At 44.5% G+C, this 23,939-nt stretch overlaps 1 protein-coding gene across 9 annotated transcripts in view; it reads right to left on the bottom strand.

Moving 5' to 3' along the window:
• The window catches only part of chd9 (chromodomain helicase DNA binding protein 9), a 137,643-nt gene that overhangs the window by 3,078 nt on the left and 110,626 nt on the right, over positions 1 to 23,939 (bottom strand). For 4 of the 9 annotated variants that reach the window (XM_080761440.1, XM_080761441.1, XM_080761448.1 and 1 more), the window contains 14 exons: positions 22,404 to 22,563; positions 18,280 to 18,369; positions 16,487 to 16,590; positions 14,681 to 14,798; positions 13,617 to 13,674; positions 12,918 to 12,966; positions 12,483 to 12,753; positions 11,349 to 11,554; positions 9,442 to 10,353; positions 7,919 to 8,124; positions 6,359 to 6,595; positions 4,108 to 4,288; positions 1,535 to 1,686; positions 609 to 860 (listed from right to left, as the gene is read on the bottom strand). In XM_080761440.1, the coding sequence (XP_080617566.1) occupies positions 609 to 860; positions 1,535 to 1,686; positions 4,108 to 4,288; positions 6,359 to 6,595; positions 7,919 to 8,124; positions 9,442 to 10,353; positions 11,349 to 11,554; positions 12,483 to 12,753; positions 12,918 to 12,966; positions 13,617 to 13,674; positions 14,681 to 14,798; positions 16,487 to 16,590; positions 18,280 to 18,369; positions 22,404 to 22,563 (2,996 nt within the window). The remainder of the gene's footprint in view (positions 1 to 608; positions 861 to 1,534; positions 1,687 to 4,107; positions 4,289 to 6,358; positions 6,596 to 7,918; positions 8,125 to 9,441; positions 10,354 to 11,348; positions 11,555 to 12,482; positions 12,754 to 12,917; positions 12,967 to 13,616; positions 13,675 to 14,680; positions 14,799 to 16,486; positions 16,591 to 18,279; positions 18,370 to 22,403; positions 22,564 to 23,939) is intronic. The other 5 variants (XM_080761442.1, XM_080761445.1, XM_080761446.1 and 2 more) reach the window with 5 other exon arrangements.

The following is a 23,939-nucleotide window of genomic DNA, read 5'->3' as shown; positions in this document are numbered from 1 at the left end:
ATTAGGAAATATGTCCCGTGACACAGGCTGGACTCATGATCAGGTCTGTGTGTCCAACTGTCCACGCAGTATACTGTCGATCGCCATCGAGGAGAAACGTATCTCAAGGATCTACAAGCTCACTACACGTCGCGCTGTGACGTGTAGTGAACTTGCAGGTCGACTAAGCGATTGACTCGAAGGCGACTGACAACTTGGATCCATGTGAACACTGAACCCTCGGTTTTAGACAGCTGAATCCATGTGAACACTGAACCCTCGGTTTCAGACAGCTGAATCCATGTGAACACTGAACCCTCGGTTTCAGACAGCTGAATCCATGTGAACACTGAACCCTCGGTTTCAGACAGCTGAATCCATGTGAACACTGAACCCTCGGTTTCAGACAGCTGAATCCATGTGAACACTGAACCCTCGGTTTCAGACAGCTGAATCCATGTGAACACTGAACCCTCGGTTTCAGACAGCTGAATCCATGTGAACACTGAACCCTCGGTTTCAGACAGCTGAATCCATGTGAACACTGAACCCTCGGTTTCAGACAGCTGCGTTGACTCAGTGAACGGGGACAGAGGAAGAGGAGACAGAGTGAAGGGAAAGGTCCTCACAGGAATGAAGGCTCCGGTGTCGGCCACAAAGCCTGGGTGTTCCTTCAGCCACTGGTCCAGCTCCTTCCTCCTGGGAGCGTCGTCTCCTGCCAGCCGCGTGCCGTCCTTCAGGTTGATGACCGGCACCCTGCTCTCTGTGTCCCCACCGCTGGGGCCCTGATGACTGGGGCCCTGCTGGCTGTACCCCAATGTGGAGGCCGTGGCACAAGCAGAGACACCCACTTGGCCGATGCCCCCCCACCCTGGCAGCATCTGGAGAGAAACACACATGCATGCAGTTTGCAGTACTTACAGGTGAGAAAAAGCAGTGGCGACTGGAGTTACTTACAAAAAAAATTATGTTTATAAATCATGATCCTTGTATGATAATAAATCCCTCTTAATTCTTGACAAAGCCATGAATGCTTAGAAAATTACATATTAAAAAATATATAAGCTATCAACACAAAAATAAGTTTCCAAGACACTAAGTCAGTTACCAATTTCATTATTCTACCTGGCTCCAGTTTCATAAGTTATCAACAGTCATAAAAGAGTTAGCCTGGCCCAGATGAGCGTGCTTTCTGGTCTAGAGGGGTGGGCGTGCATGGAGCAAGAGCTGGAGATTTTTGGTTCACCGATTGTGATTAAGTTATTGTTTTATGGCCTGGGGCGTGGCTCAGCGGTCCAGGCACCTTGGCCGGTAGCCCAAGTCTGGCAGTGTGCCGTGGGCTCGACTCCCGATCCTGACGGCCTTTACTGCATGTCACCCCCTCCCCATTTCCTGTCCCTCTATAAAAATATAAAATAAAGGCGAAAGCCACAAAAAAAATCAAAATAAAGAAAAACTATTGTTTTATACGAGTTCACTGAAATGAGAGTAGAGTAAATAAATGCCCTGTTGCATCGCCATTGGCCAGTAAGGCAGATAGCAAAAGGAGTCTTACGTGATCGGGTACAGCAGGGACTCTGCTCCTGTTCATGAACAGCAGGTCCATGCCTTCCACGTTCTTCCTCCTTCCCCTCCTCCTCTTCATGACCGGCTGGCCGTCCAGCACCCCGTTCAGCCTCATCTGACCAGGAGCCACGCCTGGAGGAACTGTGGGGACAAGTAGCCTGTTATTCTACAACTCAATTCTACAACTGTCTTCTATATCCTGACAGTTTTCTGAAAATGGTGCTCAAACGTTTTCATGTCAAGGACCCTCAAAATGTATTTGGCCGCAGACCTCCATCTAAAAAATGAATTGTTCCAAGGACCACCAGAAGGATTTACAAAGATGCGCTATGAGCTTGTATATTTACTATTTTTTTAGATAGCTAAAATCTCAAATGACACAGATGCTTTCCCGGATTTCCCTCGGTTCACCCAAATCACTCAGAGCTCTATAGTAGTGACTTCTCGGTTTTTACTCTACATTCAATATTTTTCAGCGACCGTCTTCCCCAGAATAACGGATGCTGGGCTTTATTTAAGTGGTTACAGCAGATCATCAGCGGAACAGCAGATCTGCAAGATCAGACCATGTAGCCTGACAGCGGGTCGTGTGTTCGAGTCCCGTTCATGACGACCTATGCTGCATGTCTCCCCCTGTCTCTCTCTCTCCCTCTTTCCTGTCGATCTTCACCTCTATCTATCAATAAAGTCTAAACTAATCTTAAAAAAAAAAGATTGGGGGCCAATTATAGATGGTCAATATAGTTGAAAGTTGTTACATCTATTTTGTATGTATCTCATCCCATGAATTGTTTTCCATAATGAAAATATGAAGGAATTTCATATTGAAGAAAGTGTAATCTCTCTATCCACCAATCAAAAGCTACTGTTTTAAGAAAAGACGCCATCCATGTTACATTACAAGTTGCAACCAGGTGTTTAAATCATGATAATGTATAAGGCAGAATTTACAGCTCCCATTTTGAAGTCACTCAGCTAATAGTGATGTTAGCTTGCTGCCATCTAGTGGTTATACCAGGGAAACAGTACTTGTGATACACACATACCCATCACTGTATTGTGATTGTGTTTACCTGCTCACACTATGAAAATAATATACCCCCAATTAAGGCAATGCACCGATTATCCAAATGTTAAGTTTTGCTGTAAGTATATTAAACTGCTATTACTACGATTAACAATGCTCAATTTCTATACACATTTTGTTAAAGATTCTTTTTTTTATGCACACGTATATAACAATGTCACCGGATAGAGAGGACAAAGTAAAACCAGGAAGTTAGAATAGTACAATAAATGGTAAACGTGTTAAATAACTAATAGGGGATTCACACTCAGCTGGACTGAGTCTGTTTGATTCGAACCGTTCCCGAATACGGTTGCCTGGTCCCCACTGGCCATGATTCACATTGGCCGAGATTCAACAGCGCACCCGGGTACACTTCATTCAACTGATGTGCCTCAGAGGGGCGCTGTGGACTATGGGGCTTCGGGAGACAGAAAATGTCATGTCACAGAAGAAGAGTCACTTTCAGAGTTTAGAGCAAATAATAAAGTTTGACTGTGTTACTGACGTTGTCTTGAGTGAGTTATAATAATAACATAACAACAATACACAACTAAAGCAGTGTGTGCTGATGCTGTGCTACTCAAACACTAGTGGATTATCAATCATTCTTTGTCAACACTCAAGTAGAACTACCATAAGTACAATCCTGGTCAAATAATGAGTCAGGACGCCAAGAAACTGACCCATGCCTTTGTATTGTCTCATTTAGATTACTGCAACGCACTTTATACAGGCTTGCCCAAAATAACCACGGACCGTCTACAACTAATCCAAAACGCAGCAGCCAGAATTGTAACAAACGGAAAAGAGACCACATTACCCCAGTACTAGCATCCCTACACTGGATCCCTGTACATTTTAGGATAGATTTTAAAGTTATTTTACTTGCTTTTAAAGTCAAGAAGGGTCTGGCGCCTTTCTATCAGACTGCCTCCATCAGTATGTCCATCAGTGTGTCTGAAAGGTGCTCTATAAATAAAGATTATTATTATTATAAAAATATATACATTTAAATTATGATTATAGTTCACTTCCTCCTTTTAGTACGGATGGCTTTCACATTGCAGTGATCCGTATCCGAGACTTGATTGATTGCGATCCCTATGGTTGGGCGATCCTCTCCCGGGAACGGTATGCATCATTCACACTACCACAACATCTGCAAAGTGGCCCTGAGTGCGCACCCGGGACTATTAATGTCCTACCCTGTCTATTACAATGAATCAAGTATGCATGTTGTTGCTGTCAGGCAGAAACCCTGCAACTCTATATTTCAACATTTTATTAGATTTTTTTGTAAATTAACGACAACGTTGTATGAGAGTGTCACGCAAAAGTAGCGCTGTGAGCTTGTACATATGCTATTTTTTTAACATAAAATAATCAGATTCTGCAGCCAAATGCATATGAAATTAGGGGTCCTTGACATGAAAAAAGGTTTGAGACCACAATATGATCTCCACCTTACAACGTAAGGCGGTGGATGGAAGTACCATGTTGGAAGCTGCTCTGTGGCTTGGTCATGTCAGCCAGGTCTGTGTCGGAGGCGTTCTGCAGCTCGTGGAGACGAGCCAGGTACTGCTGCTGGGCCTGCTGGGGCCCCTCCTCCGACTCCAGGGGCCTCTTCAGGGGCAGACCCTGTTTCTGGAAGGTCAACTTTAAGCCTCCTTCCTGCTGCACAGGGGGGGAATATGCACGCACACACACAGACGCACAGGGTCAAACGGGTATAGGAACAATTAGGATTGATGTGGTTTAAACTCAAATCCGGTGCTGAATACCCTATTCAGACTGGCAGCCCAAAGCTATCCCATGACTGATTTCCTATCCAGATTGGAGTGGGGTTGGTAACGGTTCAGTCTGAACGAGGCTAAGGAATTCAATTCTGATTTGCAAAAATCTGGTTTTTTCCAATCTGTAGGTTCCCACAAATCAGATTTGGGCTGGATTTGGGCTGACCGGTTTGAACAGAAGACTAGAGTCTGGATTTGGACTGACCAGTCTGAATTGAAGACTAGAGTCTGGATTTGGGCTGACCAGTCTGAATTGAAGACTAGAGTCTGGATTTGGGCTGACCAGTCTGAACAGAAGACTAGAGTCTGGATTTGGGCTGACCAGTCTGAACAGAAGACTAGAGTCTGGATTTGGGCTGACCGGTCTGAACAGAAGACTAGAGTCTGGATTTGGGCTGACCAGTCTGAACAGAAGACTAGAGTCTGGATTTGGGCTGACCAGTCTGAACAGAAGACTAGAGTCTGGATTTGGGCTGACCGGTCTGAACAGAAGACTAGAGTCTGGATTTGGGCTGACCGGTCTGAACAGAAGACTAGAGTCTGGATTTGGGCTGACCGGTCTGAACAGAAGACTAGAGTCTGGATTTGGGCTGACCGGTCTGAACAGAAGACTAGAGTCTGGATTTGGGCTGACCAGTCTGAACAGAAGACTAGAGTCTGGATTTGGGCTGACCGGTCTGAACAGAAGACTAGAGTCTGGATTTGGGCTGACCAGTCTGAACAGAAGACTAGAGTCTGGATTTGGGCTGACCAGTCTGAACAGAAGACTAGAGTTTGGATTTGGGCTGAACGGTCTGAACAGAAGACTAGAGTCTGGATTTGGGCTGACCAGTCTGAACAGAAGACTAGAGTTTGGATTTGGGCTGACCGGTCTGAACAGAAGACTAGAGTCGTGGTGTGGACGTGGTTAAAGGATGTGACTCAGAACTCCAAGCAATATGAAAGAAAGTCTGGAAAACATTCCCTTAAAGTTAAACACAAGTAAAAATAAAAGAACCACAAAAAGGAAGGTTGCATGTGTACGAGTGTGGTGGTGTATGTGTGTGTGTTTGGGGGAGGGGGGCTAGTGGTGTAAAGGGAGAATCACACTCTAGTGTGCGGTGAGAAGCCACGGCACAGGGTAGCAGCGATCAGCATATTCCTCACTGACTGAGTCATCCGTCACATACTGTAGGTAATTTAAGGCTCACGGTGTTTACTTTGAGATTATTTTAATTCCAGTTCTATTGGAGTACATAATCGTCTCAGTCGGGTGGAAACCTCATATGCCCAAAGCTGTTACTTTTCAGGATCCAAATTCAAAAACAGCAGATGGACAAGCTCAAGGCACATCACTTGGAGCTTGTGACAAGCTATTCATGGTCTCAGTAGTAGTAATAGTAGCACATGTGGGTACGTTTTGTAGCAATATGCAATACTTGGATCCCCAAATATCCACACATGCTATGAAAGATAGCATGCTGTTTTAGACGATATGCCCATGTAGATGTTAGGTTTGAAGTTTACTTGGTATCCTTTGTAGTAGAGGAGAGTGAAGATTCCCTGCTAAAAGCTTTTAATGTAAATTGTAATTAAATAAATCAAGGCAGCACCCACAGTCAAAGGCTACATTTCAAGCACATTATAATCCAGATGCCGCTATTATATTCTCAAGAAACAAGGGCTTTCTAGTGGCACACTCTCAACCTCGGAGGCCAGTTCGGATCAAGTGGGTTAACTTATTTATAGACTGGAGGGAGGCTGCCATCAAATTAAGCCCACTCAAGTGGTCAAAACCACCAATCATCACCAAAGGAAAAAGAAAAGGCAGAAACAAACCAAGACGGAGAGAGAAACATGCTGAACACTGCGACTAACGTTGGTTAGAAGAAGTAGCAGGTTGGAAGGGCTTAGAGCGCACGCAGCAGGCGAGGGGAGGGGGTTTTGGTGGAGAAACGAAAAATCAACATACATCGTTGAGTTTGACTGAGAACTCCTTGTTTTCTGCAACATGCAGCTTCTTCACCTTTGACCCCTGGGGCGAGGCAGAGGGGTCCTCGCCCAGGCTGTTGTGTGCGCTGTCCAGCAGCTTGGTGGTGTAGAAGGAGGCCACGGCGCCTCCTGGCTCGTAGGTCCGCCTCGTCCCCGGCCACTTCCCCTTCAGCACGGCCTGGCAAATACTGTCCAAACGGTTGATCATCACACGGTCCTGCATGGAGACACACACACACACACGCACACGCACACGCACTCACACACACACACACACACACACACACACACACACACACACACACACACACACACACACACACACACACACACACACACACACACACACACACACACACACACACACACACACACACACACACACACACACACACACACACACACACACACACACACACACACACACACACACACACACACACACACACACACACACACACACACACACAGAGGGTTAATTTCTTCATTTAAAATAATGTCAATGTATTTTAAATAGTTACTGTATCGATTTCAAATCATTAAATCGGATCGTATCGGATCGCCATAATGAACCAATATCGTCCATGTATCGTATTGTCAATCATGTATCGTGATACGTATCGTATCGCTACACCCCTACTCCCCCTCCCCTCTCTCTCATGCATGCTCCACATTGGAATTAGCACGTAACACTATCTCTCTCTGTTTCTAACACAACAGCGCCACTTTTGCCCCTTCTGGTACCCTAAACATGGACATAGGGATGGCAGTTCTGCCTTGGTGCCTTGGCAAATGCCAGGATAAAAGTCATTGTCTCCCCTATACATAGTAATACAGTGAAGACCGTATTTTGTTATTCTATACATTATGGAAGGATCATTGTTATTGCTTAAACATGTACATTTATAAATGTGTATAGTTGGTAAAAAGTGACATAGTACTGCTTTATGTCGATCTGTGGGTTTTATAAATATTTAACCAATGAAAAGTTTTAACAAGAGCTTGTGACTAAATATTAACTACAACTGAGCGGCTCTGTTTTCTTTACATTGGTGGGTGATTGAGGACCCCTCCTCCTTTATTTTTCAACATAAAGTACAGTACAGTACATAACCTACCAACTAGACAACTGGTACTTGTAATGCCAACACGTAGCCTATTCACCACATTTAACCCATTTTGGGCGGGAACCCCTTTTGGTATTAGCATTATGTTATGCTTTAGCTATTTTTGAAAAATCGAAGAACCACTGACATAGAAACAGCTTTTTCAGAAAACTGTCAGGATGTAGAAGACATTTATAGAATCGTTCCCAGATCAAAATGGGTTAAAGCCAAATGTTTGCCTCTAGAGGTCCCTCCCTGGCACTAAATAATTTTGAGATGGGGGTCAGCATCAAAATATAATTTTGGGGGTTCTCCTCGACACGAAAAAGGTTTGAGAACCACTGGTCCGGAGGGGACAAACTTCAGTGATGTTTATTCATCATTCAACATGATAATTTGGTGATTAATGTGGCAACTGGCAGCTTGTCGTTTACCTTTGGCCAGTAGGATGCGGCCAGCATGTAGCCTCCCTGGAAGGGATGATGGTGATGATGATGCGAGGAGTTGTTGATGCCGTTCTGGGCCACGTGGCTGTCCTGCGTCTCGTCCTGCGTGGTGCTGAGGGACGCCACGCTGTCCTCGTCAAAGCCCTTCACCATGGCCACCGCCGCCACTGGAAACACACAGGGCACAACACCGTCTTCAGAGACAACATGGAAAACACACGGTTGGTTTTTGTCTTTTGAATACATGTTTTTGGGGCATGACACCCACACGCACACACAACCAAGCATAAAATTACATAAAAAGTAATAATATGGAGATAGGCGTTTTTTGCCAACGGCAACAATATATATAATTATGTATATTATATGTATAGTAAAATAAACAAAAAATGAATAATTGCGAAGAGGATAAAAGTTTGCGCTTTAGCGCTTAATACAATATTACAATATCAGTGCGTTTGTTTGGAGGCTGTTTGGGCTCTGAGATGCGCTCAGTGTGCAGAACCCTTTCAGAGTGCGTTGCTCTAACCCAGCATGTGAGGAGAGCTGGTTGTGAGGAGGCACAGCAGGCTCCCATCAACCTCACAGAGAGTTCCGTATTCAAACACAGTCAGAGTGGGAAAACTAGCACAAGCTAAACAATACTTTGCAAAATGTGGGTACATTTCTATCAAGGCTGTTACATTTTTGTAAACACTACCAGGCACTTGGAATGGCTCAGAAATAAAACGTGACAGTTTCTTTAACTTGTGCCCAGGCAGCTCAGCGGCGCTTGGAGCAGTTCTGTGAAATTGTTGAGTGCATGCTCATTAATTTTGTGCACGCATCTGAGATCGAAAAGCTTGTGAGCTTAATGTCGATCGGCTATTTCCAGCGAATGCTTCCCCTCCAACAACAGAAAACAGAACAGACACTAGTATAGAGGCTCAACCATACAGGGTTTAGTGGTTAATCATTTCAGATACCATGGCGACCCATAATGAAAACATGTCTTTAGAGAGGTGACCCTGTAGCCAACCAGTTCAAGGCTGCATTCCAGTCCACTATGAATTAACTGCCTCTAATCATTCTTCCCCTCATGGGAATCCCTTTCTAAAGCAGAAGTTACGCTGTCGTCATCTTACATATCTCAATAACTCACGTTTTTAAGAATCACTCTCCAAGGACAGTTGAAAAACTTGAAGCAAAACGATTCAATTATAACAATCTATATGACTTTTATATATTTATTTATTTATATTAACAATTATTGTTTGATATGCATAAAGCTTATCCCAGTAGTCAGAATTTATCTTACCTTTATTATTCATACAAAACTTTACTCATTCATCGTTTTTTATCTTCTAACACTTACTTATAAGTGCCATACTGTAGTATTAGCCATACTGTATTGCAATACTGTAGTAATTTGACAGTTTTTCCCCAAAAATAGGGACACCAGGTTGAAAATCATGACATAGCGGTCATACAGTATGTCCAGGATGTGGAGAGTTTTACAGATCAACACTCACCCTTCTTCTTTCCTTCCTCGTCCCCGCTGTCTTCTGAGGACGAGGAAGAGGAGGACGAGGACGACGAAGACCCTGAGGAGCAAGACGAGGAGGAGGAAGACGAGGAGCCGGACCCCGAGCGCGAGGAGGAAGACGAAGATGACGACGACGATGAAGAGGAGCGTGACGACGAGCTGGACGAGGACCCGCCCGAGTCGGAGCCGGAGCCACGCCTGGCGGCCTTCTTCTTCTTCTTCTTCTTGGGTTTCCTCTCCGACGAGTTGGGCGTGAGGGGCTTGGTCCGTGCCGACTCCATCGGCCTCTCGCTCTCCTCCTTGATGCCAGCGACGACGGGCTTCTCCTCCAGACCCGTCGGAGTAGCAGGTGCCGGGGGAGGCGTCCAACTCTCCCCCTGCATCTCCTGGCTCCCCTCTCCCTCCGACGCCGGCTCCTCCTTGGGCACGATGCCCGCTGCAGCGCTCTGGATCCCCATGTCTCGCTGGGGTGTGGGTGGGGTGGGTAGCGGAGACCCACTCAGCACCGCACTGCTGGCAACCTGGTGGTACTGTGGGTGTAAAAGGGGTGTGGATGTGCGCGACTGCTGCTGCTGCTGCTGCTGCTGAGCGGTCTTGGTCTGGCTGTAGTTCCGCTGGGCGGCCATGAAGCTCAGCTCAGGGTCTCGGAGAATGTGGTAGTCCGTGCGGCTGACGCCGTGCTTGGCGGCGCCGACGAGCAGGTCGTGGTCGTGCGTGGCGGGCACCCACCACACGGGCAGGTCAGACCCCAGCTGGCACAGGGCCAGGCGTTCGTACAGCAGCGGATGGCGCAGCACCTGCTCGCGCACCTGCCGTAGCAGCTCCACCCGGTACAGGGTCCGAGACGCTCGCTCCTCCGTGATGGGCTGGATGGACAGCGCGGGGTCCACAGCAGAGTCTAGAGGGAGAGGTGAAGCAAAGCGTTAAGAGGAACGTGGGAACATGCAGGAGAGAAGAACATTATAGGCCGAGCCACCAGAACAAACTATACAGTGGGTCTGTTTGTGTCTGGAGTTAAAGTGCCAGACTGTTTGCTTTTCTATGAATGATTAATCTTATATTGGCGTTCCAACATGAGAACTGAGCAAGCTTGTTTAACAAGAGTTCTGTCTCTGGATTGTTACTGTTCAAAAGGTAAAACAGACTGCGATGAAGAAAGAAATCTTTAACACTTTGCCTGGTGGCCACAAGTGGTAATTACCTTGCGCAAGGCCAGAATTAGGGAGATTACTACTCAAGTGCTTCCGTTTCCCCTGCTCGCAAACCTCCATCCTCGAAAAGGCTAATGCTAGCATTAGCTCACGCTAGCTATCTTTCTCGAGAAACGTTTATATTTTGAGATGCAATGAAAAGTCCGAAATCAGATCTGAACCTCCGATGTCTGATCAGCACAAGGGACAGCGGTGCAATGCGTGAGCACGTTCCGTGCGTGCAGGGGACAGAAAGGCGTTGCCTGTCAACCGGCTCAGAGCAAAAAGCTGTTTTTTTAGTGGTGCCGTTTCAGATCCATATAAAGTGATATAAACCGTATATACGTCAATTGCAGACAACAGATGGCTATTAAAACATATATACTGTATACATCAATAGCAGTCAGTGTGTTAAAGAGTTGTGAAGACCTGGCATTTAGATAGCTTGTGCTGTTTGTGCCCTTTGTGCATGCATTATGTCGACAGTGAGGTTTAGACCACGCAGCATTTTATTTTGTTAAAGTCTAATAGAAGGCAAATCTATTTGTCAAAATCTAATTTCCATGTTTTTGAAAAGGTGGTGATAACAGAACTGTGAATCGTGTTGCAGTGAAGGCACTGGGAAGTCAAAGCAACATTACATTTCTGCAGGCAATGATTAGCAGTAACAACAACAATAATAATGTGTGTGTGTCCTCCTGACCTCCGTCTTTGGGCGGCAGGCGACACACCCTCCTGCACATAGCGGTGAATGCCCACAGATATTTCTGCAGGCTCTCGTCTGTCTTCTTGTGCAACCGAGCCATGGCTCGGAATTTGGTCCAGTCGAAGCGGCCCAGGTCCGGGTCAAACACCACGCCAAAGGTAGAGACAACGCGGTAGAAGTCGGCCTCCTCTCGCCTGGTCCATCTGGACAGAAAGGAAGAGAGATGTATTAGCCTAGTATAACCCACAGTGCCCAGTCTATAAGGGTTAGACTGACCCAACCAGCATTTCCAACCGTCCATAATTAACAGTTATGAAATTTCCAATTTTGTATATGAAAAGATTTAAATATATGAGATGTCAATGGCACAGCCACTGACTGCACCTATGTCACTGGTTCTCAAAGTGGGGTCTGGGGATCCCCAATGGTCCTTGAGGACCTTTTTAAGCCCGAACAGAGAGCTGGTTACATGCATTTTAATCTACGCGTACCACCGGTGATCAAGATTTCTTTATCCCATATTAAAATCAGAGGACACGAGTGGAGTGGAACGGGGGGTGGGGGAGCCGCTCCTCGCTCCAGGGGGCTGACGTGACGCCACTCCCACGCTCCGCTCCGACCAGACCAGTATTTTTCGGTGTTTGAAACACGCAGCACGTATTCTCCGTCTCTGTCTGTGCGACCAGGCATGCTCAAACATGTGGTGCGCAGCCCCCAACCGGAGCGGCTCGGAGTGGAGGATCGTCCTTGCTAAAAACCTCTCCACGTTCAATAAAAAAATCGGCCCGCTCCAATCTTATTCCACTCCGCTCATATCCTCTGATCAGAATGGAAGATTAACACTTGCCAACATCCACACGCCGATACATTTTGACTCTGGCAATCTGGCCCTCGCAGTATCATTCAATGATCCTAATACCTGATTTATACTTCATTTTCATGTCTTGTTGCACACCGGAAATAGCTGATCTACAGGCTCACAACGACGTGTCATGAGACTGTAGATTGGCTATTTACGTTTCAAGTACTGTATCTGTAAATACAAATCTGAAGTTGATTTCTTGCCCTGCCTTAGAGACCCCAGTCCCCGGATCTACAGACACAGTTCTGTGTCGTGTTCATTTGTCTCACCTCTGCTGGCGTTCTATCTTGGCGGCCATCTTGGGGTTGAGGGTGTCGTTGAGGATGGGGGGCAGAGGTAGGAGTGGCGTGGTCATCATCATGGACGTCTGCAGGGCTTGGGGCTGGGTCTGGACCTGGGTCTGGTGGATGTGCAGGATCTGCCGGCTCTTGGTGTAGCGCTGGGAGGCCGTGATCAGCCGGCGCAGCCTGGCCGTCAGCACCGAGGGTGAGGGCCAGAACGCTGTGGTGCTGTCACCCCCTTCCATCACTGGAGCTGCATCTGAATAATGGAGACACCGAGTTAACCACATGAACCCTACGTCACTGGTTCTCAAACGTTTTCACACCAAGGAACCCCAAATTGAAATGTATACGCAGACCCCTGTATGATCTGAATACTGATCCCCCCTGAAGTATATACTGTAGACAACTGATCCCACTCACCTCCAGCACTGTCTGTGACAACCAGGTCTCCAGGAGAAGAGGCATCATCCTGCCAAGTGGAGAAGGGGGATGTTTACTTACAGATGCAAGTCAATAAATAGTGAAATAAACAACTCTATAATCTGATGGCAAATCACAGCAACCAAAAAACGGTACACCTATGCAGTTTGCTATCACACTACTTTTTTCCTACAAGGCCTATTAGAGATTACAATTTAGGCGTTCAGCAGACATGGTTATTCAGAGCGCCTTACAAAGTGAAGGATCACGCAATAAATGACATGAACCAGTCAGTAAATAGCAGGGTAAATTGGTCAAATAAATAGAGAAATGCAGCTAAATCAATTAAGTGCTACAAATTAACTAAGATACCAGATAAAACCTATTGCATCTGTCTAAAGCAAGTGCTAACTTACATAACAAATGCTAATCTAACAACTTTTATGGGATGCCTTGGGTGGTTTTCTGTGCTGTTGTTTTAATTTGTTTTTAAGTGACATGTGTTTTTTCTTTCTTTCTTTCCTTCTTTTTTGTTAAGCTGCTTGATATACACGTGCATTTAATTTAATCTCACCATGCCAAGTTACACATTACAAAATGAAAGAACAGTGTTCCATTTGCCTATGGTAAGTCCAGAGTGCTTGGCAGGTCTTATCAGAGACGTGCCTCGCCTCTCGCTCGGTCCCCATGGGGCCTTACCTCCATATCGTCCTTCAGCAAGGCAGGGGCAGGCTTGTATTCTGGGTCATCTACGTCCCTGTGTGCACACAGATAAAAAGACCCAGTCAGCTGGGGCCACACGAGGTGACTGCTGGCAGAGCAGCAGCTGGTACTGGCTCCCAAAAAAAGGGGAAAAAAACACCCACTCAACATTCACATTCACCACTGCCTGCCTGGCACAGGAAACAGCTCTGTCTCTGATTATTACCAAATGGAGAATATGGCTAAACGTAAACTATAAATGTGCACGGACAGTACACTTTGTTCTCTTAGGACAGGGGTTCCCAAACCTTTCACAAAATATTTGGTGTCTCCCCAAGGACACCAAACAAAATACTTATTACTTAAACCTTGTTCCAATAATAATGAAAATAGCAGATATACAAGAGTTGCGAGCTTACAGAGGAGCTATTTTCAATTTTTTTGATTTTTTTGAGACCCCCCAAACAAAACACTGGATATTAATACAAAAATGGGACCCAACCCATTGTTTGGGAATCACTGCAGTCCGTTTCTGTGAGCTGCTGATTAGAGGTGCTACTTATGATGAGTACACTGAGAGGTTTCCCCAGTGCGCCAGATGGGTGCAGTTTGCCACATGAGACAACCAGAATCTTTAGATGTTTACAACAAAGCATTTGAAAGACAAATTAGTTCTGTAACGACTCACCATCTGACATCTGTACATAAAGAAAATAGTGAAAGTAGCTTGAAGAAATTTATTTTCACCACATTTTTGCCTATAGTTTTGCAGAATGTTTGTCTACTATGACATGCCCAGAATAAGGTCACTAGGGTGGTTTAATCAAATGCTCAGAATAATTAGACGTGGTCTTCATAAGAATGAAGAACAAGAACTATTAAATGGCTAAAGTAGCAAATCGACAAGATCAAAACATTTCGCTTTGCGCCACCTTTCGAGCTTGTGTGAGTGACGCTGCAGTATGATCAAGTAGGGCATTACTTTACGGAAAAAGTTAAAATATGGAGATAAGAGGTTTGAGGTTTCTGACCGACACAGTGTCTGGTGTGTATGTACCCACCCGTCCATGAAGTCATTGGCTCTTTGTTCGGCAGCGATGGCCTTATCGTCTGGCCTCCCCACGCGCTCTAAGAAAACCAGAGCAGGGTCTGCACGGATGGTGTTGTACTTCTCATAGCCTGCAACCATATAAGACAACAAAGCAACAAGGGTGGTTAAACGGATCACGCATGGAAGCCTTCGTGCATATGGCATGACCTTTAGACATAGCATATCTATGCAACCTGGACAGTTTCCCACGTCAGGCACACTGCGTACATTTCATGGATACTGATTAGGATACGGAAAACTCCATGTCATCATATGAGGAGTGCCGTTCTAATGTGACATCTGTCACTTAATGAATGTCACACCTGCTCTTACAAAAATGTAGCATGGAGATGAGATCTTTTGGTAAATTCCAGAGATAATGATTGACAGACATCTACGTAATGATGTCATCACAAAGGTGGACATAATGCAGTGTTAAAGGGTTCCTACACATTTGGAATTTCAAAATTCTATACTTTTTCCAGACTCTAATTTCAGGTCCCGACGCCTGTTGCTCCTCGGGCAAGCTGCGGCCCAAAAAATGGAGGTGTCATACAGATAAAAGTGGGCAGTTTAGTGTCTGTGACTTCTAACATCCGTGGCCCCGGGGGTGAGCACTTTATATTTGAAATCTGTACGTATATTTATGTACACGTTAGCTTTGTAAAAGTAGAAAAACAGGGGAATGTCTGCCATAATGCTCGTGAAGAACGAGCATTATGGCAGACATTCCCCTGTCACCATGGCTAACATTTTTAGTTTATTGAAATACTGTCATGCACATGTTTTCAGTGTATATCTGCAGGCCCTGTTGACTGTAGTGGAGGAGCTTAGGGATATTTCGTCTAAAAGCGGCAACTTTGCACAGATGTAGCCAAGGGCATACTCTAATGATTTAGCAAGGGCGCCCAACCCTTTGGGGGCGCAACAGCAGCCAAATCCATATGGCCACCATTAACAACCTATATAAGGCAAAAAAAACTAACCAAAAAACATTTCTGCGCATGTGACATGTCAAACTAGGGAGTTTTAATGATTCTGAATCCATTCCTAGCATTAGATTTTCACAAAAACACTGGCTAAAAATCACAAATGTGATGAGGTCAGCACATTTGGTCACATTTGGGCAAGTGGCTATGGTTGAATTTAATTAGCCCAAGGAGTGTTTTTCGTGCAAAACTAATGCTTGGAATGGATTCAGAATCATGAACACCCCCTAGTTTGACACGGCTGAATTTGTCCTTACTGTAAATAGGGTGGCCATATGGATTTGGCCGCTGTGGCGACCCCGAAGGTCGCCGGCTCGGGCACCTTAGCTAAATCATTAGATCATGCCCTGGGCTACATCTGTGCAAAATGTGGCGCTTTTAGATAAATTTGCGCAAAATCACCCTTATCTCTCCACTACTAGATTTAGAAGAGATTTTGAAGCTTATGCTCCTGAAATGTCGATTATTTACATGGGAAAATGTGTCATATAACATGTGTGTCAATGGGCGAGAGGCAATGTTTGTCTAACCCAAGGTCTGGCAGAGTAGGGTTGGGCTTACCGAAAGGTCTATAGTCTGGAAATACATTTTACATTTTACATACTTTTCCAGACCTGGAAAAGTATGAAATGAAATTCCATACTATTCCATACTTGCGTAGGAACCCCGTTTTGGAATTAAATTTACAATATCTTTTCAGATCACAACTGCATTCTTTTGTTAATAGTTCCCAGTACTGTGGCAACTGTAACATGAAGTCAGACAGCCTGCCCCTGGAGGAGACTCACCATGTTTGTACACCCCCAGCAGCAGACACTTGTCAGCGATGGCATCCCACCACAGGGCTGGAAGCTCTGAGTTGTCTGGCTCTGGTACCCAGATCTTCAACTCACTAGAGAGAGAGAGAGAGAGAGAGAGAGAGAGAGGGAGAGAGAGAGCTATTTTATACTGCTATTCGAAAATAGCAGAGTATACGAAGCATTTTTTCGTATACTCTTTTCGTATACATCTTTTTTTTTTAAATAAAATCTAGAAACGTGGGTCCATGGCCAAATACATGGCAGCAGCCACTGTTGTGTTAATACAACCTCATGAAGCTTGCTTCAGATACGTCATAAGCCTGATATGCATACATGCATGCATGCTAGCGTAGCAGCGGATCTACTCCAATGATAGACTGAGCAGAAGATATACAAGCTCAAAGCTATTTTTGGCTACTGGTATACCAAGTATAAATCAGGCTATAGAGCCCTATAGGAGGAGTACTGCTTAGATTAGTCAACCGTCTAAAGGCGCTAATGTGAATCCTGTACTGTATATCCATGTACAGTATTTTGCCGGTGGTGTGTGCACTTACTGTATGAGTCATTGCTGTCGGGCCTAAACCTCTTATCTCTATATTTTTGTTTATTTTTAAGTGGTGCAACCACTTCATTAAGGAGCTATGTGTGATTTTATTTATTTATTAATGACTACTTTGTCATACTACACAACTACAGTGTAACGCAAAAGTAACAAAAATAGCAGATCTGCTATTCTTGTAGATCTGCCATTTTTTCCACATTTATTATTTGAATCCTGGAGAGTAACAGTTTTGCACACATGAGGTTTGCACCAGACAGCAACGAAGTGTTATATTGTTTTATGTCGGGCTGTCACGTCACCACCAGCCAAAGCCAATCCCTTTGTATGCTCATACTTGGCAATGCACTTTCTGCTTTTACAGCACAACGTACAGGGTTAGAGACCTCTGAAAGGACATGTTATGTGGTATAATGCTGCCACTGTTGAAATGGGTCATTGTTTCTGCTAAATTCCCCCAAAAATAATGTAATATTTTTATTTATAAAAAAAAAAACTAAAATGCAACTCACAAACACAATCAATTCACGTCCTGTAATTTAATCTGGTGGTCTTTAGAGATCTTACCCATAAAGAAATGTTTCATACACTATTATATAATGTACTAGATGTATTAGAAGGATAAACCCCTTGAGATGCATCATCTAGTTTTTACAAATAGATTAGAATAAAGATTGTTCTCATCACTGACAGCCTAGGTAGGTATTAGTCATTTACATACTAAATAGAACGGTTATGCAAGTAATGATTATTAGCGATTGATACATATTTTGACCAGCAGAGGGAGCTCTGCAGCTAACATTTCTGTCTTCAAGCATGCAGTCTTGAGTCTTGACTGACTTCAACAAGTGGCAGTTTTGTCTCTCCATCAACATCCCAAAGTTTCAAAGCATTGTATTTGACAAGCAGGAGACAACAGCAAACAACTGAACAGCACAGCCAGTAAAACCTACAGTATTAGTCCTCCGAAAGCTGGTTATGCGTGTTGGTAGTGTATTTCTACATACTCTATGTTCATACAGTCTTTTCAGTTGCACAAATGCACAGTATAGCATTAGCTGGGGATAATCTACACAAAATCCACAATGTATCCAGCTATTCCATTTCTCACATGGTTCAAATACTCATGGTGACATTGGTTAGAGCAGTTTACCAATGCAATGTTTCTTTAGCTTTTGTTTTTTTGTAGTGATTGTTGATTGGTCAGAGTTGAGCTCACCTTGCATCCACGCCGTCCAGCACCGTCTGGGCCTGGCTGCCGATCACCTCCTGTTTGAGGTAGTAGAGCATTCTGACCCGGAGCAGAACCCTGCACACAGACAACCCAGTGGTCACCACTCACCACAAAGCCTGGCCAAAGCACAAACGCTGAGCCAGCAGAACGCCTTTCACTCACACACTCACACTCTCTCTCTCTCTCTCTCACACACACACACACACACACACACACACACACACACACACCCCAGCCCCCACACAACACTCACACACACACACACACACACACACACACACACACACACACACACACACACACACACACACACACACACACACACACACACGCACGCACAAATGTACATACAGAAGTATAAAATCCTGAGTGTTCATTTAACCTGTGTACTTTAAAAAAACTGTAAAGATTATGTAATTTTTTTGCACAAATTCTACAAACTTTGTGGGCTTGCAGATTGGCCATTGCCCTCAATACCCTCATACCTGACCAACTACTTCTCTGAAGTGAGTGACACCCACACACAACACTAAAGGAGCGACCATGACCTCTCCCTGGCACAAAACAGTTTGCGATGAGGGTGTGTGTGGGTGTGGGGGCCCAAACCGTGGGCCCAAACATATACTGTATGTGGGGGTCCTCCTTGGCATGAAAAAGGTTTGAGAAGCAGCAATGCAGCAGTGGAGCGACCGCCGCGACCAGTGGGGTGCCCCAGGCTGACGAGGACTATAGGGCTGAGTCACAGGGGACACATTACCACTGTGATGCCTGCTCACACACATCACAGCCAGCGGGGCGTGATGGTGATGCGAGGGGAGTTGGATGATAAAGCTGAGGGATGACTGCACAATGGCGGCACCATTCCCTGCTGTTGCCATGTCAAGCTCTACTTGAGATTTCCGCCGCGGTGATCGCAGGGAATAATGTGTGGTATAACCGCTGAATGAAACATGAGGCACCACACGCGCTGTGGTAGAATGACACCTGCTGTTTGGAACCTGAGGTCTTTGAGTATTAGTCATGTTATTATGACTGGCTTTCTTGAGACCTGTGTCTGCAATGTGGAAATGACAAACGACTAGGCCGGCACATGGCAATAATATCAAGTCTTTAGTAGAAAGTATCTCCAAAATGTCACATTCAACTTGATTACAATATAATCTAAAGGGATTATGATCACATCAACTCGATTACGTTATTATTACATTACTATTCAAAGCTAATGGAGCCTGACTGCAGTCCATTGTGCATTCACTGCTAATACTGTACAAAAGATTACATAACGACTGCTATATGGAGTCCTGTGGATCCTTCTGTCTCGCCAGGATCGGTGTCACAGCACTGATAAGCATCACCTGGTTCTCAGGACTCAAATCACTGCCGTTTCCATCAAACTAATCATCTAATCAGGCACTCACTTACATCTGGTGAACACAGTTAACTGACTGACATCTGTCAGACTTCATAGACATCCGAATAAAAGTAAATAAATATTTTAAGTAAATGCCTAAATGGAGGTGCATTACTGAGTTATGTAATTAAGTATGAGTTTAGAGAGCACGTGGTAGTATTGAAATATACAGTACAGTATACTGAATAGTGATGCTTGGTTCATACAGTGCATATGGTGATAATCATTTTACTTAATATCACCCAGATGTAGTCTCAGTGGAACACCCGCTGCTTCAAGCTTTGCACGCGTGCACTGTTTTCTTTTCCGATGCAGCTCTGCGTCGGTGATGAAATGCCCTGCCCAACTCGGTGACAATGACAAGGAAAGAAAACAGCCGGGCCTCTAAATGTGACGGATGGGTGTCGTGACAAAGTCTGCAGTTATAACAAAGTGTTGCACCGCCTCCTCCTCCTCCCCCTCTCCTCTCCTCCTACTCCACCCTCACTCCCTCCTCTGTGGGCGAGACCGCCCAGCGGCAGCTGTTGCTTCCTCTGGCTGTCAACACTACCCTTCATCATTCTCTATCTCCCTACATCCCTCGCTCTCCGTCTTTCTCTCTCCCCCTTGCTTTCTGTCCTCGCTACTCTCTCAGACACCACCGACACTGTGCCTCTGTGAGTGTGTGTTCTTAAGACACACACACACACACACACACACACACACACACACACACACACACACACACACACACACACACACACACACTGACACACACACACACAGTTTGCAGATCTCCTCATAGCAGGCACACAAACAAAGTGAATAGTACACATTCTTTTGGAGATGAGTAGGCTAGTATGAGTCCGTTGGAAAGACCCACAAAATACAGCCACAAAACGTCTTCCCAAACAAGGCCTCAGATGCCTCGTGCTATCTTGAGTGATCTCTATAATGTTTAGACAGCGCATATTTACCACTCACTGATTCAGATTAACTAATGGCTGTAATAACTGTACTGTAGCCATCAAATGTATTAGATTAATTGTTTTTCATGATCAGTCACTTTGCTTTAGCAGTCTTAAAATCTCTGGGTGAAAAGAAAACAAAAACCTCAGGGTTTCTTTTTCCGTATTTCCTTACACTTTCCAGACCTGCACACACACACACACACACACACACACACACACCCACACACACACACACACACACACACACACACACACACACACACACACACACACACACACACACACACAGGACTCAGGTCTAAAAGTTCAATGTCGTTATGGCAATGGAAGTACAAGTCTCCCTGCGTCAGTTACATTCCTGGCGCACTGAGCAAAAATGCGGAGGTCAGCAAAAGCTGAGCGGGTGTGTGTCCCTGTCTGGCCAAACGTGTCACACATCGCACCATCCTCTGGCTTCAGCACTACTGGGCTGCTGAAACAATGGGGAACTTTCTGTGGAAGCCACAGCGCTCTGTCTCTAAAGCCCCATGGACACAAGCCCCTCTTTTAGAAAAGAAGCAGCCATCATCTATTTGGCTTTATATCATCACAAACCATTTTTCAATAGCTCTGATCTCTTTTTTTCTTTTCTGTCTTTACGCTCTTTTCCTATCCCCCCTCTCTCTGTGTGTGTGTGTGTGTGTGTGTGTGTGTGTGTGTGTGTGTGTGTGTGTGTCTGTGTGTGTGTGTGAATAAAAAGAGATCTATGATGGCCATTAGTTGGGTTGAAATCTCATTAAGATTCTTATCAGTCAGCCAGTCAGGATGTGATGAGCATGAGCATTAACGAAGCAACGGACTGTCGGCTGTAATAGAGGTTTCAATGCTTCGTAATTACTGTTGCTTTGGAGGTGCCATGGACTCAGAAATCCACGAGCAATTACAATTTCACACTGGTAAGCTTATTCTATTACAGACCAAGTGAAACGCTGCGCTTGTAGCACATAATGAACACCTGCCCGTTTCAATGATACGATCTACTTTTAACACACATAAACACATGCACACCTTAGAGCACTTATTGTATAGGAAGGAATGAGTATTATGCGTCTGGTCAGTGACGGATATGCTCAATTGATGCATCAAAAAGGTAATATCTCAACTAATGGTCATAGTGAGCAGGTTAACCACATGGACCCTAGTATCCATATTGTGGGCATGTCACAAAGATAGGCGAACAAGACCATAATAATTTATATTCTGTAGGTTTTAACATGGAAAAGGCAGATATACCGTACAAGCTTGTAGATACGATTTCTCAGCTATTTGACAAACAGTATATAGGGGTTCAAGTGGTACAGAAGCATCTGTAAATGCCTGCTGGATCTCTGGTACCGTGGGTCAACACGGTCTCACTCCCCAAAATAGCATATTGTGACTTCTTGGGACGGACATCCTTAAGAAATCAAAGTTTCTAGCAGGGATCAGCTGGGGTTATACTGGTCTCCCATAGGGATAAATGAGGTGCTAAAGGTGGCATAAGGAAGTGGTTCTCAAAGTGGGTTTCTGGGATTCCTTGAGGGGGTTCCCAGGGCGACGCAAAAAAGATAATTGATAGTTAAGAACCAACCTTACGGTTGCGTGACTCCAATTCGTATACACTCTCAGGGATATGGAGATCCGTGGCCTAATGCATACCAAACTAAGGGGTCCTTGAAATGATAACTTTTGAGAATCACTGGTGTAAGCGGTTGCAGAGGGTTGCCTACTTGTTACAGTGGTGCTTGAGGTGTTTCTTGTAGCCTTCGTCCTGCAGTAGATGTTCTGGGTTGTGTTTCCTAATCCACTCAGCCTTGTGAATGTCAAACGTGCTGCACTGGGTCTTCATCTTCTTTCCCTTCCTGCCCCGCGGCACTGGGGTGGACAGGCCTAGTGACGGCACACAGAGAAACAAGTATTATTTGAAGTGTTGAGAGGTCATACGATTTGACCTACAGTACTGAAATTAAACTATTCGCTTCCAGAAACGACGACGACAAATACTGTATACTGTGGAGCCTTGTTTGTATTGTACTATGTATTGTCCTGATCCGTTCCTGAACATCAAACTGTGTATTGCTATTTGTTCTTTTGTTTTCTTGTCATGAGGTTAGCCTGTCAACCTTTATGTACTAACTAACTAACTAACTAACTAAATAACTAACTAACTAAGTACAGTATGTGCACTCAGAATGCCAAATCAAATCAGATTTGGTTAATTTATGATGCCAACAACCACAGGCCGTTAGCCGCAACTTACACATTCATTGAATCATTGCTCAATGCTCACCCATGTGTAGCCATGTAACCTTGCTGGTTTTAATTTCTGCTATGTCATCATATATTTCACCATTTTATGTTTCAGTTTACGCCACTCATGCACTGACATACACCTCCTCCTAGAACCGCCTCTGCATGCAACCATCCTCTTATCTATCTGTTGCACAACTGTACTGTATGTGTAACTGTATTTGTAGAGTGATATTTGCACCCTGCACGTCCAACGTCAAATGTCAAACGGATTCCATTGCTCTGACACTGCATGGATTCCTGTAAACTAGACCAATGGTTAACAAAGTGGGGTCCGGGGAAATAATTTCATTATTTGACTATTCAAAGCTAGCTGATTTACAAGCTCATAACATTCTGTGCTTATAGATTATTTTTGAAATATTTAGACATTGTGTAGAGCGGCCTATAAAAAAGAGAATCTTGCTAAATTGATTCGACAAACATTTGAATTGTTTTTGTGCCATTTTGAACAACAATAATTATTATATAATATGTTAATATTCTTATTTTTACCACACATTTTGTTATTTTCACCTATAGAGTATATGTGCATGCATAAAGTGAGTGTCAAATCGAGTAGCAAACTGAGTGGCCAGTGTCCAAGCCAGAAAGTATTTTTTTTTCTACTACTACAGTAGGCTTTCCACCCTCTATTCATATACATGATAAAAAATAAAGTAAAGAAATAGTTATCACCATGACATTTCCCCATTTGATTACTTAAATGAAGACAATTATGTATTCATTGTATTGTATTACAAGGTGACTGAAATTGTATATTTAAATGGCGTTATACAGGAAAATATGCCCTAAGAATCTGCGGAAAAATGGATAAAGCCAGAATCAACCTTCTTTTTCATTTTGCCCAATCTCAGAACCCATCGGCAAAAACAAGGACAGCGCCCTCTATTCCGCTGGAAATTGTTTGAGTTAACCCATTTTGAGCGGGAACCCCTTTTGGTGTTAGCATTATG

Source organism: Protomyctophum bolini (genome assembly GCF_963924005.1).
Source record: "Protomyctophum bolini genome assembly, chromosome: 1".
Lineage (NCBI taxonomy): Eukaryota > Metazoa > Chordata > Actinopteri > Myctophiformes > Myctophidae > Protomyctophum > Protomyctophum bolini.
Note: the sequence above shows the minus strand (reverse complement) of the source record. Positions and strands in the feature narration are given on the sequence as shown.